Here is a 16471-nt window from a genome sequence, read left to right as displayed (position 1 = left end):
CTTATGTCTTACATGTATTCCAAGACAGATTCAATTAAATACAGCAGGGGTCACCAACATGGTGCCTGCGGGCACCAGACTGCCTGCAAGGACCACTTGCCAGTGAGCTGCATCATATTTTTTTTGTTGCTATTCTTTTTTAAATCACACTTGCACTGGTGTAAATTTGAAAATGACAATAATAAAATATAGATGACTAGATATAGATTAATATCATTAATTATTAATAATAACATATAATTAAAGGTAATTTGAGCAAATTTGTTATTTAAGAACTTGTGTGTTATTTCGACTTGTGTGTTGCAAACCGGTAGCCAAGAAGTAGCTCTCAGTAGATCTCAGTTTCAAAAGGTTGGTGACCCCTGATATAGAGATTAGAGCTCTGTGGGGACTAAACCATCACTTCTGTGACTTCTTGTACTTCTCTATGATGAAGATTGTTCTTAATGATATTGCTATACATTTGGGGTCATTGTTAATCTGCAGAATAAATTCAGGGCTAATCAAACATCTCCCTGATGGTACTGCACGATGGATAAGTATTTGCCTGCATTTCTTAGTATTGAGAACACCATTGCAGCCCCAAACTTGTAGGAAACCTCCACCATGCTTCACTGTTGCTTGCAGACACATATTTTTAAACTGCTCTCCAACGCTTTTTTGCTAGAGCAAATATTTCAGATTTTGACTCAGCACCTGCTGCTATTTTTCTGGCCCAAGTTAATATGTTTTTGTATATATTTGAGTTGCTTAGCCTTGTTTCCATGTCAGAGGTGTGGCTTTTTAGTCAACTCCTGACCAGACTTCTCCAGACAATGGATGTACCTGATGACCCTGCTTGTGCTTTCTGGATTCCGTTTGTTATAATGAATTGCATTGTTTCGGCTTAACTTAAAAAAAAAAAAAAAAAATTGTTTTGGTTCAGTTATGACGTGGTTACATTCAGAATCCGAATCATCTTTATTGCCATGTATCATTGTTTGCATGTACTAGGAATTTGTGTTGGTGTGCTGAAGCTATAACGATTAACTATAAAAACTAGGACATAAATAGTAAAATGAGAAATAAAAACATCAACTACACAGTTTGTGCCGGGTATGTAAAAGTGTGGCAGTGCAAATAATAATGAAAGTGATGGTGTGCAATGATCATTTTCTGCGAATAAATCCAAGGTGCACGGTTGTAATATAGTAGTCATGTTCAAATTCAACAATAAATGGATAAAAAAACATAGGTGTTCCTTAAATATTTAAAATTTGTGCTTTGGTAATTTCTTGTGGTAAAAGAGGCATAAAAATACTTCTTCTGCTAAATACTACTATGCATTTGGTCATCTTGGATTATTTCATAAACCATTCGCGTAGAAATCCACAGATTTGGCAACTCCGATGTTATCTGTTTTTCTGTACTGTAGTTTTTAGCGCCCAATCAAAATGCGCTTTTAATCTCACGTGACTAACACGGAAGTCAAAGGCGTGCAGCTCTTGTCAGCGGTCTACAGTAGGGTTTAGTATTAAGTGTTGGCTTAGAATCGTTATTTTCTGTTGAGCTGGGTTATTACATTTAGATGTTATGTGCCCAAAAGTGCTCGATGAACAGGCTAAAGCAGCATGCTAAAGGAGAGCTATCAAAACTTATTCCTGCGACATAATGGCGCTTGTTCCAGCGAACCAGCCGCAGCTGATCCGCTCCTCTCAAAAGGACGAATATTATCAAACGAGTCTAAGAAATAATGCGAATGACGCTTTCCAGTCGCTCGCTGGTAAGTTACACATGCTTCATACTTGGTGTGCAAGAGTTCCTGTGCAACCCTGGATCTTGTGATTGTGAAGTTGCCCTTCCCTTCGTTCTGTTCAGGGAAACATTACATTTTCTCAGGACTAGGTTTGGGAATGTGTGATCTAATATATTTTACAATATAGGATCAAGACGATGGTTGCAGTGGAGGAAAGAAGTGGAGCTGCTCTCAGATCTCGCATATTATGCCCTAACTACACTCTCAGGTAAGGTACTACCCAGTGTATCCTAACTTTTTTCATAGTTGAGGCCGATGCGATTCACATCTTGATGTGCCATCGATACAATACGTTAAAGATACATATAAAGCATCTACCGATGCGATACGATTCACCCCTTCAATCCGATTTCGATTTGAGTCAACACAATTAGATGCAATGAAAAATATATACTGCTTTGCAATTCAATATTTAAAAAAAAATGTGTAAACACCTTTTTGATTTTTGGATTTCTTTTGTTTCATTTCTATTTTAAATATATTTATTAAAAAAATAAAATTATGTGCAACTGGAGGCTTCTGTCACCAAAACAAATTCTGTGTGCAAACATACTTGGCAATAAAGCTCTTTCTGATTCTGATATGGTACAGTTGGCTTTGCCATGTTAATCGGGATTCTATGTTATTCTCAGGACATGTAACTGTGATTCGGTTTTTGTGTGAGTTTTCCAGAGTTTAGTGGGTGGTGCGTCAGTTATAATGGTCCTTGGGGAAATGCAGTGCTCTGTGTGTAGTTAAATGAACTAAATGAAGCATGAAGGCATAGTTTGCATAGATGATTTTTTTTTTTTTTTTTTTTTTTTGTATTTTAATCATTAGATTTACTTAAACATTTCAGCCCTTAATTGAAATGTCATTTGCAGGATATCAGACATTAGGTGAAGAGTATGTCAGCATTATCCAGGTGGATCCCACAAAACGCAGGATTCCTTCTCGGATGCGCAGGCTGGCTTTTGTTCTGTTTCACACCTTCGCACCATATGTCCTGGACAAACTCCTGGTCTGTATTGAACATGAGCTGGAGGTGGATGAGTGGAATTCCCCGAACACCCAGCAAAACTCTGGGTTAACCTGGAACCCCATGTTGTACGTAAAGGCATGGGTCCAGAGGGTGCTGAGGAGGCTGAATAGAGAGCAGAGGAAATCCTTAAAGCCTGTGGTGGTTGCCGTGCAGCAGGGAATCGCTGTCTTGCACAGGGTGCATGTGGCTCTGTTCTACATCAGTGGTGCTTTTTATCATCTAGCCAAAAGAACATCGGGCATCAGCTATGTGAGTAAGGATTTTTATCTGTGAAGAACATGAGAAGCTGATTTATAAGCATATAGTACTGAGAAGCTCTGCTCTTTTCAGCTCAGAGTGCAGGGGATGCCTGGGGATGATAAAGGCATTCGGACCAGCTACAGGCTTCTAGGGTGTGTGTCCCTGTTGCAACTGGCCATCACACTTGCTCTGCAGTTTAACAACCTGAGACAGAAGCAGCGTGCCAGACACGAGTGGACACAGCACAGGAAGCTTCCCGTAAGGTGGGACCCCTGCAATCAATCTCCAATATTAAATCTAAATTGCAAAACTTTTCCAAATTTGACTGATTTGTTCTGCAACCAAGAACTGCTCTTTTGGATTGGTTTGGACCTTGAAGTATATTTATCCCATTTTTCAGACTCCACAAAACCTTTTTTGTTTTATCAGTGTTTTTAGACACAAGATTCTACATGAGAATTGCAGTTAGCTTGGGCAACACATTTGCTTGCATTTGAAATAAGGACCTATATATAGTGCCAAACTAAATCATAAAACATTTAATATATAAAGCATATGACTTTCTTTGTTTTAAATATTTCACGTTTTCAAACTGGTTTATTTCCTATTATATATTGGGGCTCAATAATGTAAGGGTTTTAATTTGGTCTTCATCCACCATCTCAATGGCACCTCCCTTACTTTGTTTCCAAAAACGTCCTACATGTGCTGTTACTCTAATCAACTCATTTCTAATCCTGTCCTTTGTCGTCACTCCCAACAAAAATCCTCAAAATCTTCAGCTCTGCTACCTCCAGCGCCACCTCCTGTCTTTTACTCAATGCCACTGTTTCTAAACTTTCCCTTTTACTCTTGCAGATACTCTATCACAAATCACTCCTGACACTCTTCTCCACCCACTCCACCCTGTCTGCACTCTTTTCTTCACTTCTCTAACACACACTCCATTACTTTGCACTGTTTGCACTCCACTGCCTTCTCTCTCATTCACACACATCTTACTCCTACTGACTTTTAATCCTCTTCTCTCCAGTGCATACCTCCACCTCTCCAGGCTCTTCTCAACCTGCTCCCTACTCTCACCACAAATCACAATGTCATCCGCAAACATCATAGTCCATGGAGACTCCTGTCTGACCTCGTCCGTCAACCTGTCAATCAACACTGCAAACAGGAAAGGGCTCAAACCTAATCCTTGATTCAGTCCCACCTCTACCTTGAACCAGACTGTTGTTCCTACTGCACACTTCACTGCTGTCACACTGTCCTCATACATATGTGTGCACCCTCACATACTTCTCTGCCACACCTGACTTCCTCATACAATACCACAACTCCTCTCTCAGCACCCTGTCGTGCACTTTCTCTAAATCCACAAACACACAATGCAACTCCTTCTGACCTTCTCTATACTTCTCCATCAACATTCTCAAAGAAAATAATGCGTCTTGGTCACAGATGGTCACCTCTTCTCTCAGCCTGGCTTCCACTACACTTTCCCATAACTTCATGGTGTAGCTGATCAACTTAATTCCCCTGTAGTTACTGCAGATCTGCACATCTCCCTTATTCTTAAAGACCGTACCAGCACACTCCTTCTCTATTCCTCGGGCATCCTCTCATCCAATTAATCAATGGAATAATCTTTACAATACTCGATTACTAAATTAATCAATAGCAGCAGCCCTAGTTGTATTTGCATTTTGATGTAATATAGCAATTAAATGCACTTAATGGGTTTAGTTTTCTTGAATTGCAATTTCAGCAATAAAAATGTTTCTAAAAGGAAATGAATTACTTGTTAATTTGAAGAGACCCATCCTATTTTCTCTTGTATATTTAGTGTTTCTCTTTAATGAAGAAAATATATTTCTTATTCGATTAATCAATTGGCTAATCTGTAGAATACTTGATTATTAAAATAATCCATAGCTGCAACCCTAATTTTAAATGAGGCATTTTAACCTTTTAATTGTTGCCTGTAATATTGTAAAATTTGAGCAAAAGTAGGTTAGTTCTTATGTACAAGCGTTTAAATACATCTTACCTTAAGTATAATCTCACAAGGGTATTTTTTTTTTTTTATTTATTTATTTATTTTTGAATGCCCACCATGCAGCTCGCTGTACCCAAAAAGGTGTTTCAATGAGCGCCATAGTATTAGAAAGAGGTATCAAACCATTGCCGCCCTTAATTATTTTGCATAATTTTTCAATTGGTAAACTCTGTAATGACTGGCTTGTAAGATAACATAAATGACCCTCATTTACCGACCCACTGTCACACTGTTTCATCGCTTAGTCCACAGCAGTCGTCGTCCTCTCGATCGTCCTCTCGGTTGTCTCGCTGTATCCTGTGCTTAGAGGAGAGACGGCACTCCACAACCACCCCATGTGGGCATCTGTTCTGCTGGGAGTGCATCACAGAGTGGTGTAACACCAAGGTAAAACGTTTCTCTCTGCAAACTAGAGCCAAGGTTTCACATGCATTTGATTTTAAAATCAAAAGATGAAGATGAGGCAATAGATAAAAATTTCAGCTTTCCTGGATTTATTGTCGTTTAGATCGAGGTGTAGTAGACAATTTGTCAGCATTCCAGCCATAGCTGTGGGAGAAAAAGTCTTAAGAAAATGTGGTCTTGAAGGAAATAAATATCACATTATTAATTGTGTGCAAATTGTTTGCATGCAATAAGGTCCAGTATTTGGACAGGTTCCCCCACCCCTACTATCACCATAATGTCACATGCAGCTGTTTGTCCATGCATAAATCTATCCATGAATCCATCCATCCATTAGTATTTGAATAATAATTTCTTTATTTTTTTTTGCAACCACAACAATGGCGCATGTATGTATGCATTCTTTTGTGCATTCATTTATCCATTAGTGGAAAAGACTTTTTTTTTTTTTTTTTGGGTCATTTTTACAACCAGGCATCCATAAGTAGACAGTGCCATATTTGTCCAAATATTTATATACCTGACTATAGGTAACGAGAGAGAAAGTCAGGTATGTATCAAGACTGATTTAGGCGTCGTAATTTTTATTTTATTTTTTTAATGCATCCAGCACAATGGCAAAATGTAAAGAATGTGTCCAAATATTTATGGATCTGATTAGACATTCGAAAATAGCATAATTGCATAATAATATCATAATACCATTAACTTTGCACGATTCAAATAACAGAGTTGTCTTAATTGTTGTGATTGCAGACGGAGTGTCCGCTGTGTCGAGAGAAATTTCAGCCTCATCGCCTGGTTTTTCTGAGAAGTTACAGATAACGTCAACTAAGCCCTCATTCCAATACTACTTTTACACACCCTCATGCACAGTTCAGAAGTGCGTGTTTATATGTGAAAACGTTCGTCAGGATAAAGCTATAAAAAATTCTGCTATAACCCTGCCGCACAGACCCTTGACAGGTATAACCATACAGCAAAAGCAGATTTGTGTCCTGTTTCTTTTGAATTGTGTAAATAATCCTATGGGTTTGATTATTGACTAATCTGCGAATTAGCTAGCTATGTAGTTATGTACAGTGCCCTCCACAATTATTGGCACCCCTGTTTAAGATGTGGTCGTGGACTTCAAAAAATTCTCCTTTTTTTTTTTTAAACAACATAGAACCCAAATGCAAAAAAAGAGAAAAATCCAACCTTTTATTTAAGTACATTACATTGGTGGTAAAAAAATCACACATTTAGAAAAAAAAAAACTTGAAATCATGTGTGCCACAATTATTGGCACCCAGACGTTTACGTTTGTGAGTGTTAGTGAGAAAAGGCTTTTTCCTTGCATGCCTCCCAAACAGCTTGTTGGCATGTAGAGAGCGTCTGGTGGTTGTTTTGGAGACTCTGTGACCCCAAGATGCCACTCTTTGATGCAATTCTGTGACGGTGAGCTTGGGAAATTTTTTTACTTCTCTTACCATCCTCCTCACTGTGCGTTGTGGCAAGATAAACTTGGGACCTCTTCCAGCCTTGTTTGTCACTGTTCCAGTTGTTTTAAACTTCTTAATGATTCCTCTGACTGTAGATACCGGCAAGTTAAGGCGAGTGGCTATTTTCTTGTAGCCATTGCCTGACTTATGAAGGTCGACACACATCTGCCTTACTTGAATGGTGTGTTCTCTTGTCTTTGCCATGTTGACAAATGGGTAAGAGAATTAGGCCTCTGTGTCACGTCATATTCATACCCCAGGGAAACAGGAAATCATGAATTACTAATTAAAAGTCCCTAGATACCCTGACCAACCTTAGCAACTACAGAAAAATATATATAAAAAAAAAAAACAATTAAATTTTTCAGAGGAATTGTTAGGGGTGCCAATAATTGTGGGACACATGATTTCAATTTTTTTTTTTTTTTTCTAAATGTATGATTTTTTTTTACCACCAAAATTATGTACTTAAATGAAAGGTTGGATTTTTCTCTTTTTTTGCATTTGGGTTCTATGTTGTTTTAAAAAAAAGGAGAATTTTTAGAAGTCCACGACCACATCTTAAACAGGGGTGCCAATAATTGTGGAGGGCACTGTAAATAAAGAAAATATCTACAGATGTACAGTGTCTGTCAAAAGTTTGTAAACACGTAGTCTTTTAGTGAATTTGAAACGCACATGCTTTTGTTTATATGCATCAAATGAAGTAATTTAACAGTATGTAAATTTACTTTAATCAAACAAATATATAAATGTACAGATTTTAGTTTTATTTTCACTGAAAAATCTTTCCTTAGCATGAATAAGAGCTTTACACCCTCCTGGCATCCAGACAGCTTGTTTCTCCAAACATTCAGTTAAAATACTTTCCCATGTCTCTTGTACAACTTGCCAAAGATGTTCTTCACTAGTTGTATATCTTTTCTGATCTTGTGATCAGTTCATCCCAGAGCAGTTCAGGAGGATATAGATGCATTGACTGGGCAGGCCAATCCATGATGCATAACACTTTGTTGCAAATAAACAAAAGGAACATGCGTTTCAAAACCCATACAAGACTAGTTTTTTCCAGACTTTTCACAGTCACTGTATAACTGCAAATCAAATAAGAATAAACTAATATTTTTCTCATCTTTACATTAAAGAGCTTCATCCACCTTGCTGTTCATACTGTAAGATTATAATTGTATTTAATTTGGAATATAATCCTGTAGTTTTTAAAGATACCCTTAATTACTCTTCCTGTAATAACACATTTAATTTCTCACCGGTGTCCAGTGAGGTTCATTTGTCAGAAGTGCAGTGGCACAGAAGTGAAATATTAGAGTTATTAAATTCATTTCCATAATTTTTTCTTTTAATTACATTTTTGCATTATTGAAAACAAAGTTTGTAATAAAAAATACAACAAATCAAAAGCACCTGCATTATAAGGTGCCCAAACAAATTAACTGGACATATGCACTCTATTAACAAAAGGTTGTGTACATCTTATATCAAATCTCATAAGATTTAAACGTGCATTTTGAACATCCTATTCCACATTCAGTGCACATAAACCATAAATGCTAAGATGTTTCACCAGCTTTTGGCATTTGCTTGTGCTCATTTAACCACAAGGGTGTTAGTAAAATCAGGTACTGATGTACAGTATGGAGATTTCTATATTGAAACGGGTTTAGGTCTCCTAGTTCATGTGAAGGGAACATATAAAGATGTCCAAAGACATCTTAAACAATTGTGTGCCTACAGCATTGTGGTCCATGTAGTGTAGTATACTTTCTAGTAGAAAAAAGATGATTGGCTACCAATTGAAAATTCAGAAAAAAATGCATTTTATGCCGTTGCAAGTAATAGAGCACATTAAACTGCATAGACTTTTTATCCATTTGAAAAATACAGAGATGCAGTCGATGAACAAAAACGGATACAGTTTATTTTTTATTGAACAGAATCCCACTTGTGTTTCCCCTGAGGTCATTTCTCTTATTCTAATGACTTAACGATTACTCTAATGTAAAATAAAGTCTACAGCACCCAGCATTTGAACCTATGCATGCCCTCTCTGGATCACATTTGAATATCATCACCCCTTCTACATCATAGATCTTTGCAAATGAGTTATTTGTGCCTTGGCAGTGAAAGGAGGATCATTCATTTTCCAAAGATTCTATTAGAGTAGATGACGTGCTGTCTGTATAGAGCTTTGAAAGAGTTATAGAAAGATATCGAGAATTTCTGCCTACTCTAATTGACAGTTTGAATCTTTAGCTGGACAAAGGAACCTTTTTAATACATGAACTGACGTGAGGGAATCGTTCTCATTTTACTGCGTCATTTTCAATCTGCCCATAAAGATGCATTATGTTTTAAATGTATCGAGAGATGCAGATGTAAGTTATTCTTGCCGTAAAGAACGAGCGTAAAGTATTATCCACAGTCTACCATTGCGGACAGACCTGTCTGCTTTAAAACATACAGATTTGAGGAATGTACACATAAGCCTTTGGCAGTTGGTGGTTATTAAAATAGGTATATCTCTTTCAGGTCATTCTGAGGGTTTGAGTTGGTTTTACAGCACTCATTTGTGTTCATCCAGGCCACATTCAGGAGAATTCTATAAAGTTAACATTAGATGATCTAGGCAGATGATCTATGGCATTTTGTGAAGCCTGGAATAAAAGGGAATTAGATGCTCTGGCTACAGTTAAATAGTGGAAAATAAACTGTTTTTGTACAAGCCATGGAAAATCGACACTGTTAAGAGAAAGAAATAATAGTAGAAACCACACAGGATATGCTGAGGGAACTAATGCGGCTAGTCGGTTTGTTTGCTTTGTGTTTGGCTTCTTTGTGCAAATATGAAAAAAAAAATTAAGTAGAAACATAATACAGTATATACACAACAAAATGTATAAATACAAAAGAAGAAAAAAGGCCACGAATAAGTAGTTACACTATCAAAATATTGAACATAGGTAATGTTATATTGTTTTAAATAGTTTTTATTGCACGTGTTGCTTAAATAAACTTTGTTATTGTTATAATTGCACAATTAAACAGTAATAACAGTGTGCATGATGGTGACTGGTTTACTGGGAGCAGCTCTGATTGTAAAGTGTGATAGCAGCAGGGAGAAAAGACCTCCTCCTTCAGAAACTTAGGATGTAACAGTCTGTCACTGAAGGAGCTACTTAAAGATGAACTGTTTCATACAGTTGTATAAACAGTTATTATCCATATCTGCTCAAAAATAAAGTCGTCATTTGGTAAGGTCACAACCGGAAACTGGTAGGACTACTCCTTTGGGTAATCATTACATCAGACCTGGAGAAAAGTAGTAGCTTGGGGATTAGAACCAAAATAACAGATACCCACCAGTTTTTCCATAAATGTCCTTCATAATTGTGATGTGAATTATGCCCCTAGGTCAATATGTTTTTTTGGAGACCTAAAAATATACTGTAGGTTTGGTAGGAAGTGAAATGAACCAACGGACCTTAAAACGCAGTCTAGGGAGATCTTCCAAGATCTGTAATATCATCTCCAGCAATATGGGATCACAGGCATTGTAAGGACCATTAAGGAAGGAGTTTGCCAGTTAGGAGACTGTGTAAAACTCTTTCTTTCTCATAAAGCATCGTCTTAAATGAATATTTTGTGAGTCTTGGTTGATACTGTCTTGCTGACCACCAGTAAATAAGTGTTGGGACGTTTCTTGACCATAGTGCCCTAAAACATGATGGCTCCTTTACTCTGTTCAGATGTATCCATTTATACTATGAATTCAGATTAACCACAAAAGGTTCAGGTTATCCACAACACAAAGCTGTCCAGCATACAGTATTTCCTGAAACAGAACAAGGTTGCTAAGGATTTTTAAAAAGTCATCTACATGTGATAAAAATAAAATGCTTCTTGTCTCATTGAGAATGCTATGCAAGCTAAAGACTATTAATAAATACTAAGTGGACTTCTTTGGTAATAATAATGGCAGAAAAATGCTTTGTATATAAAAAAAAAAGTGAGTCAATATACGTGTGATGCGCAGACAGGTTCCCCGCTCTGTAGCTGCTGTGTTGCATTACAGTACCGCATGCTGTGCTGGATTCGCTTCTCCCTCTGCAGCTCAGCTTCATCACAGCAGAATGATCCTCAGCTCTGTTTGGTCTCCAGCGAGCTGTCCTGCATTGTTGCGCTCAGGCAAGGCGCTGCGGCTAGGAGTGCACTAATACTTGCACACTGCTTGCACAAGCTGAGCATAAATGGGCTCAAGGTGGCATCTCAGGGGGTACAGCATTATCATAATGGGATCTTTCTGCCTGCAAAGCCAGTACATGCTGATTTTCAATGACAAAATACAGCTTGATGTACAGTGGGGTTATTTTGTGCGTGTGTGTGTGAAATTCAATCTGATATACAGCATAACCATGGAATGCTTATCCATCTTGCACCGTATCTTTTGACCTTTTTTTTAAACCTGTTTTTTAAATAGTTCTGTCAGTGCTATAAAAGTGGTTTTGTCATAAAAAACACTGCAAGTATCACCACACCAACTGTTTTGCTAGCATATAATCAGTTCCTTTATTTTCTTAATTGTCTTCTATGGAAATGCAAACTTTGTGAAAAGTGCAGACAGAAGAGATCTTCATTATTTTGTCCTAAGGGAAAAAGTTGCACTGTAAAATCAGCTTTCTATAAATAAATCCAGCAATATCTGTATATTTATTTCTGGCAGCCTTTCTGCAGTGCATTCATGTGTAGGTCATTGCCTTTCAGCAAAAGTACTGGTCCATGAGGTTATGCTGTATACAGTGACCTGTGAGGTCAGTTGTTTAGAGAATATGAATTTTCCAGGAGTTTCTCTTCAGGCAATTTACTCTTTTTCCCCTGTATCTGTACATCCATTATTAAGATGCATGATTGTCATTTTTTCCTAGCAGATCTTTCAATGTGGGTTTTAATTATTACTTCTTTCTCACTTGTTTTTATAGGCAACACACACACACACACACACACACCTAATCTGTAATTATGTATGCATAAGAACAAACTAAGTTTTTCCTGAGCTAATTGTATATTTACTTTTTCACCACTTGTAACTTTTGCCTTTAACATACTTGAACTGGTAGGTGCTCTTGGGATTGTTTGTCTGCTGTGTGTCCTTAGTTTGCACATAATTAGAGCACTTACATTAGATCTAGTTAGTGCAGAGAGAGCAGATGTTCTTCTGAAGGTTAGAAAGACTTAGTGAAACTGGGGATTTTAAAATAGAAAAAAAAATGGAATAAGTGAACTGTAATCAACAGTTTTAATTCATCTACATTAATACCAGATGATTTCTCTTCTTCCTACCTCAAAACAGTTAACCATTAGTTGTCAAGTTAGTTAACCAATGAACAAACAAGCAAAATTAATTTTGAAACCATTAATATTTCCATAATCCATAATCACACCACAAGGAAACACTTGCAGTAACAGAAAAATAGGGTGTATTGACATTACATACATGACAGGACTTTGCAGCATACAAGAACGAGCAAATTATTACCAACTAAGTTATGTAGAGATATTAATCAAGAATTAACACAGGTGAACACAAACAGATAACACTGATCATGTAGAGGCAAAGACATGATTAGAACGGAAAACAAAAATATGGGCATATGTTTTGTTCCATAAGAGCAGCAATGCAAATTTGGATAATGTGGAAATCATTTTGTTTGTTTGTTTTATTTGTATTTGCACTCCAAATCTGGTCACCTGTCAATTCCTACCCACCAGCTATCCCTCTATTATACACCACTATTATTCTACTAACCAGGAATTGTTTTCTTTACTTTAAAATACATGAAGCCAACTATCTGCATCTTTTCTGCTAACGCTACATTGTAGGAGCTCAAAGACATCGACAATCAGTTAGTTTTGCTGTGATTGACTGGAGAGAGCCACCAGAGACCACATACAATTTTGGCTCCCAGTTATGTGAGGTTATGGCATTGTCAGGATTAAATATTTTGGTGATCAAGCTGATGTATCATTTAGTAACAATCAGTAACAATCATTTTACTTTATATATTTCTTAGAAGGTATATTACATACTGGTACTGGTATCTCAAAATAAATAAGAATTTTCCTGGTGGTGCTGTGCAATAGATTTGTGTCTCATCCCACATTACTCCCAGTAATAGGATTCTGATACACCAGAAGCCTGACAGCAATAAAGATAGGGACGATGATTTCACCTGTGCAATCTCAGCCTCTGAGAGCTCTGATACGATGTTAAATCCGACCAACTAGAGGACATTGAGTATTTATTCGCCTGTAAGTGACAGTCCATCATGTACTTTTCAGTATATGTTGTGTATTTTCCTATTCTTTTATGCTATCACTTACTTAGAGAGAGGTGGAGGTTTTCAGCTACTTTCTATTTGTATTCTGTCCAGGAAGAGTGCCACATCCAAAAACATTTTCCCTTTTCGTCAAATCAATTGAATGCCAGTGTTCTGTAACAGCACCTGACAGTGTAGCTTTTCTGAAAGCCACCATGAATAAGAGGAATGGGTGTACCTGAGTTGACAGACAGCCACTAAACTGAGAAGAGAGGATTTGGATAGATTTGGCTGAGTAATGCCATTCCTGACACGGATGCGGGCTGTGGATCAATACTAAGGATTAGGATCCACAGATTAGGAATGTTACAGGGGAGCAGGAATCATCAAAAACAAAAAAATATATGAATGCATTATTTTATTTGATTACTAGTTTTATCAGCCAAACAGGCAATTCAAAACTAATAATGTTTTTAGAAAATGTACACTTAAATGAGTGCTGCTGTACTTGACCAGTAAGGGAATCTTGGAGTCTTTCATTTGTTTGTTTTTTTCTTTCAATGGATCCACATGCTTTTTCATTTACCAATAGCCAATAGACCAAACAGGTACTAACAATGTCTCCAGGGCCCTGGAATAAAAAATCAATTTCAACAATCTTTACAGCAGTATATGAAGTAGTTATGGAGTGCATCACCGTGAATTATGGCAGAGTGAGTCTATAACATGGGCCAAGTGAATCAATATTGGATTTGTATTGAATTTTTCATTTTCTCATTATTTTCCTGAAAAAGGTTTAAACTGCACACCCCAATAGCCTTCGAAGTCCCCAGCAAACTAAATATGACAGCAATACATAAGAATACATACACCTTTCCCACAATATCAATGTGTTATATTTCATCTCTATATTATAAAATTAGAATTTAGCTTGTTCCTTAAAAAAATGGTAGTTTATAAGTTAAAGGCATACTAGCCTTGGATTAAAAAATAGTTTGAACAAACAAAGTAAGTAAATAAAGATAAATAAAGTTCTAGGCCAAGTGCATTGTAGCCAAAGCATCTGGAAGTTTTGACACTATGGTACAGCAATCTCCGTAGGGGTGGCATCAGAGCACTGTATATCCAGAGACTAACAATTCCAAATTTCACCGGTCGTAACCCTAGCGAGTTTAAAGTTAGCCCTTGATAACCTTCTCCCTATTGATGCAACTGAGCTCTATAAGTATGTGTTTCTTCTAGACCACCTTAGGTTTGAAGAGGCACGTCTAATAGCAGACTCATTCCTGAATTCCCCTTTGCCATACCCAGACACTATAAATGCACTTACTGACAGATTTGGACGACCTCATCATTTTACTTTAACTAAAATAGCAGCAGTCATGGATGCTCCTGATGTTCAGCCTGGAGATTTAGCCGGTTTTGATAAGTTTGCCATCCAAATCCAAGCTCTGGCTCAAGTTTGAATCCTGATGTCAAAACTGTGAGAACCGGAATCGAAGGAAAAAGCAGCGCCGTCAGATGGTGAACCCAATCCCAGGCCCAATAGTAATGTCCAGACTCTCTTCTGTCCTACATGAAACTGACCGAACCCCCAGAGCAGCTGCCCAGATACTGTCGCCCTCAAATAAGTCCAAACCAGCACTGAGATCTGAACAAATCAGAGTTTTGTGGCCATATTGTAACAGTACAGAACATTACTTAAGCCAGTGTACCACTTTCCAGACATTTAATCTAGAAGAGATGATTAAATGGATCAAACACAACAAACGTTGTTGGAAATGTGGGCGATCACACTTAGCAAGAAATTGCACCCTAAAAAAGCCCTGTCGTCTGTGCAGTAGGAAACACATTCAAATCCTTCATGAGGTTAATAACCAATCTCTTTGTGGAACGAAACCCTGTACCTGGACAGGCCTGAAGATTCCATGCATGTTCTAACACCTATGCAGAACTTGATGACCTACCAGATCCAGAATGCCTTTACCCCTGAACACTTGGGTTTGGCTGAGAACTTTTATCCCATTGCAATGCACCAGAAAGGCATTCCTTTACAGCCAATTGACAAAGTAAAACCCCTTCTTTTAATAGAAGCAGGCCATCCTCACCTGATAACACCTATTGAGTCTGTACGCCTTGGGCCACCTGGAGGTCCAGCAGCAATTAGAAACAGACTAGGTTGGACGTTACAACGTCTTCTGCTGCAACAGCTACAGTCTCAGCAATGTTGCATATCTCCATCACTCTTCAAATAGAAGAAATATCCCGGAACGTAGAGTGACTTTGGCAAGGTGATACCATTCTACACAGGAATGAGAACCCAGTTGATGATCTCACTACGGGGTGTAGTATAATAGACCTTGTTACGCCAAAAAAAGGCCCATTGTTCTTACTTCACACTGAATCAGAGCGGCCAGTTATGCAATCCCTTAAAACCCCTGAAGATAAAGTGGAAAGGAGAACCAATGTATTCTGCAGTGTCACACAAACATCAAATTCCTTAGATCACAGTGAGTACAGTTCCTGGAAAGACCTTGTTACAGTTCAACACTGTCAAAGTGACTCATATCCAATTTATCTACAGCTAAGGATTATGTGACAGCATAACATCTCCTCTTCTGTAACATCAGGTTTGGTAAGCCTGTATCCACTACAAGCCCATTACTCTCTTTAACTCCAAAGTCTTTCGACCCAGATAGTAAACCTCCTTACATTTGGTCCTTCGGGCCAGATAGCGATCCTTCCTAACATATACAGTAGTTTAGTTGTTTGTGACCTAATAGTATCTACTTACTTTTTCTGTAAGTAGATAAAATGATTCCTTTTCAATCCAATAAATGTCTTTAGTGCACTATTGTCATTGGGTTTTACCTCAGAACAATGTTAATGGGAAATGGGAAAGCCATGGTTGCTTCAAAGTCTCTTGAGAACATGTTCCTACCTGTTCCTAAAAAAAAATATACATACTTATGGTAGTTTATTGTCTATTTATATAATTCTTTCTTCTTTAAATATTTAATGTACTATTACTGCATGATTCATAACCAAGTTGTGTTGTCTAGCTCATTACAGAAACAGGAGCTGATTAGAAAGCATTATATCATCAATGCATGTATGCGCTTTATGCTCTCTCTCTCT

The 16471-nt window shown here is 37.5% G+C and overlaps 1 protein-coding gene across 2 annotated transcripts; it reads left to right on the top strand.

The window, feature by feature from the left end:
• Positions 1-1436: 1436 nt before the first annotated feature.
• pex10 (peroxisomal biogenesis factor 10) lies at positions 1437-6672 on the top strand. 2 transcript variants are annotated; one of them, XM_046871449.1, is made up of 6 exons: positions 1439-1762; positions 1923-2003; positions 2659-3065; positions 3147-3319; positions 5358-5499; positions 6274-6672. In XM_046871449.1, the coding sequence occupies exons 1-6, from the start codon at positions 1651-1653 to the stop codon at positions 6340-6342; spliced, it is 984 nt and encodes a 327-aa protein (XP_046727405.1). In that variant the 5' UTR covers positions 1439-1650; the 3' UTR covers positions 6343-6672. The 2 variants fall into 2 exon arrangements, with proteins under 2 accessions (XP_046727406.1, XP_046727405.1); XM_046871450.1 differs by lacking the exons at positions 5358-5499; positions 6274-6672 and adding an exon at positions 4090-4382 and having other exon boundaries at positions 1437-1762.
• Positions 6673-16471: the final 9799 nt, after the last annotated feature.

Source organism: Silurus meridionalis, chromosome 17 (assembly GCF_014805685.1).
Source record: "Silurus meridionalis isolate SWU-2019-XX chromosome 17, ASM1480568v1, whole genome shotgun sequence".
In the NCBI taxonomy this organism is placed as follows: Eukaryota; Metazoa; Chordata; class Actinopteri; order Siluriformes; family Siluridae; genus Silurus; species Silurus meridionalis.
This window is presented reverse-complemented; position numbering and strand designations above follow the sequence as displayed.

Bases quoted from the DNA above. Each gene is read 5' to 3' on its own strand.
- pex10 (XM_046871449.1), top strand. From the start codon at position 1,651: ATGGCGCTTGTTCCAGCGAACCAGCCGCAGCTGATCCGCTCCTCTCAA. The intron at 2,004-2,658 runs GTAAGGTACTAC...TGTCATTTGCAG, and splicing joins TGCCCTAACTACACTCTCAG to GATATCAGACATTAGGTGAA. The intron at 5,500-6,273 runs GTAAAACGTTTC...TTGTGATTGCAG, and splicing joins CAGAGTGGTGTAACACCAAG to ACGGAGTGTCCGCTGTGTCG.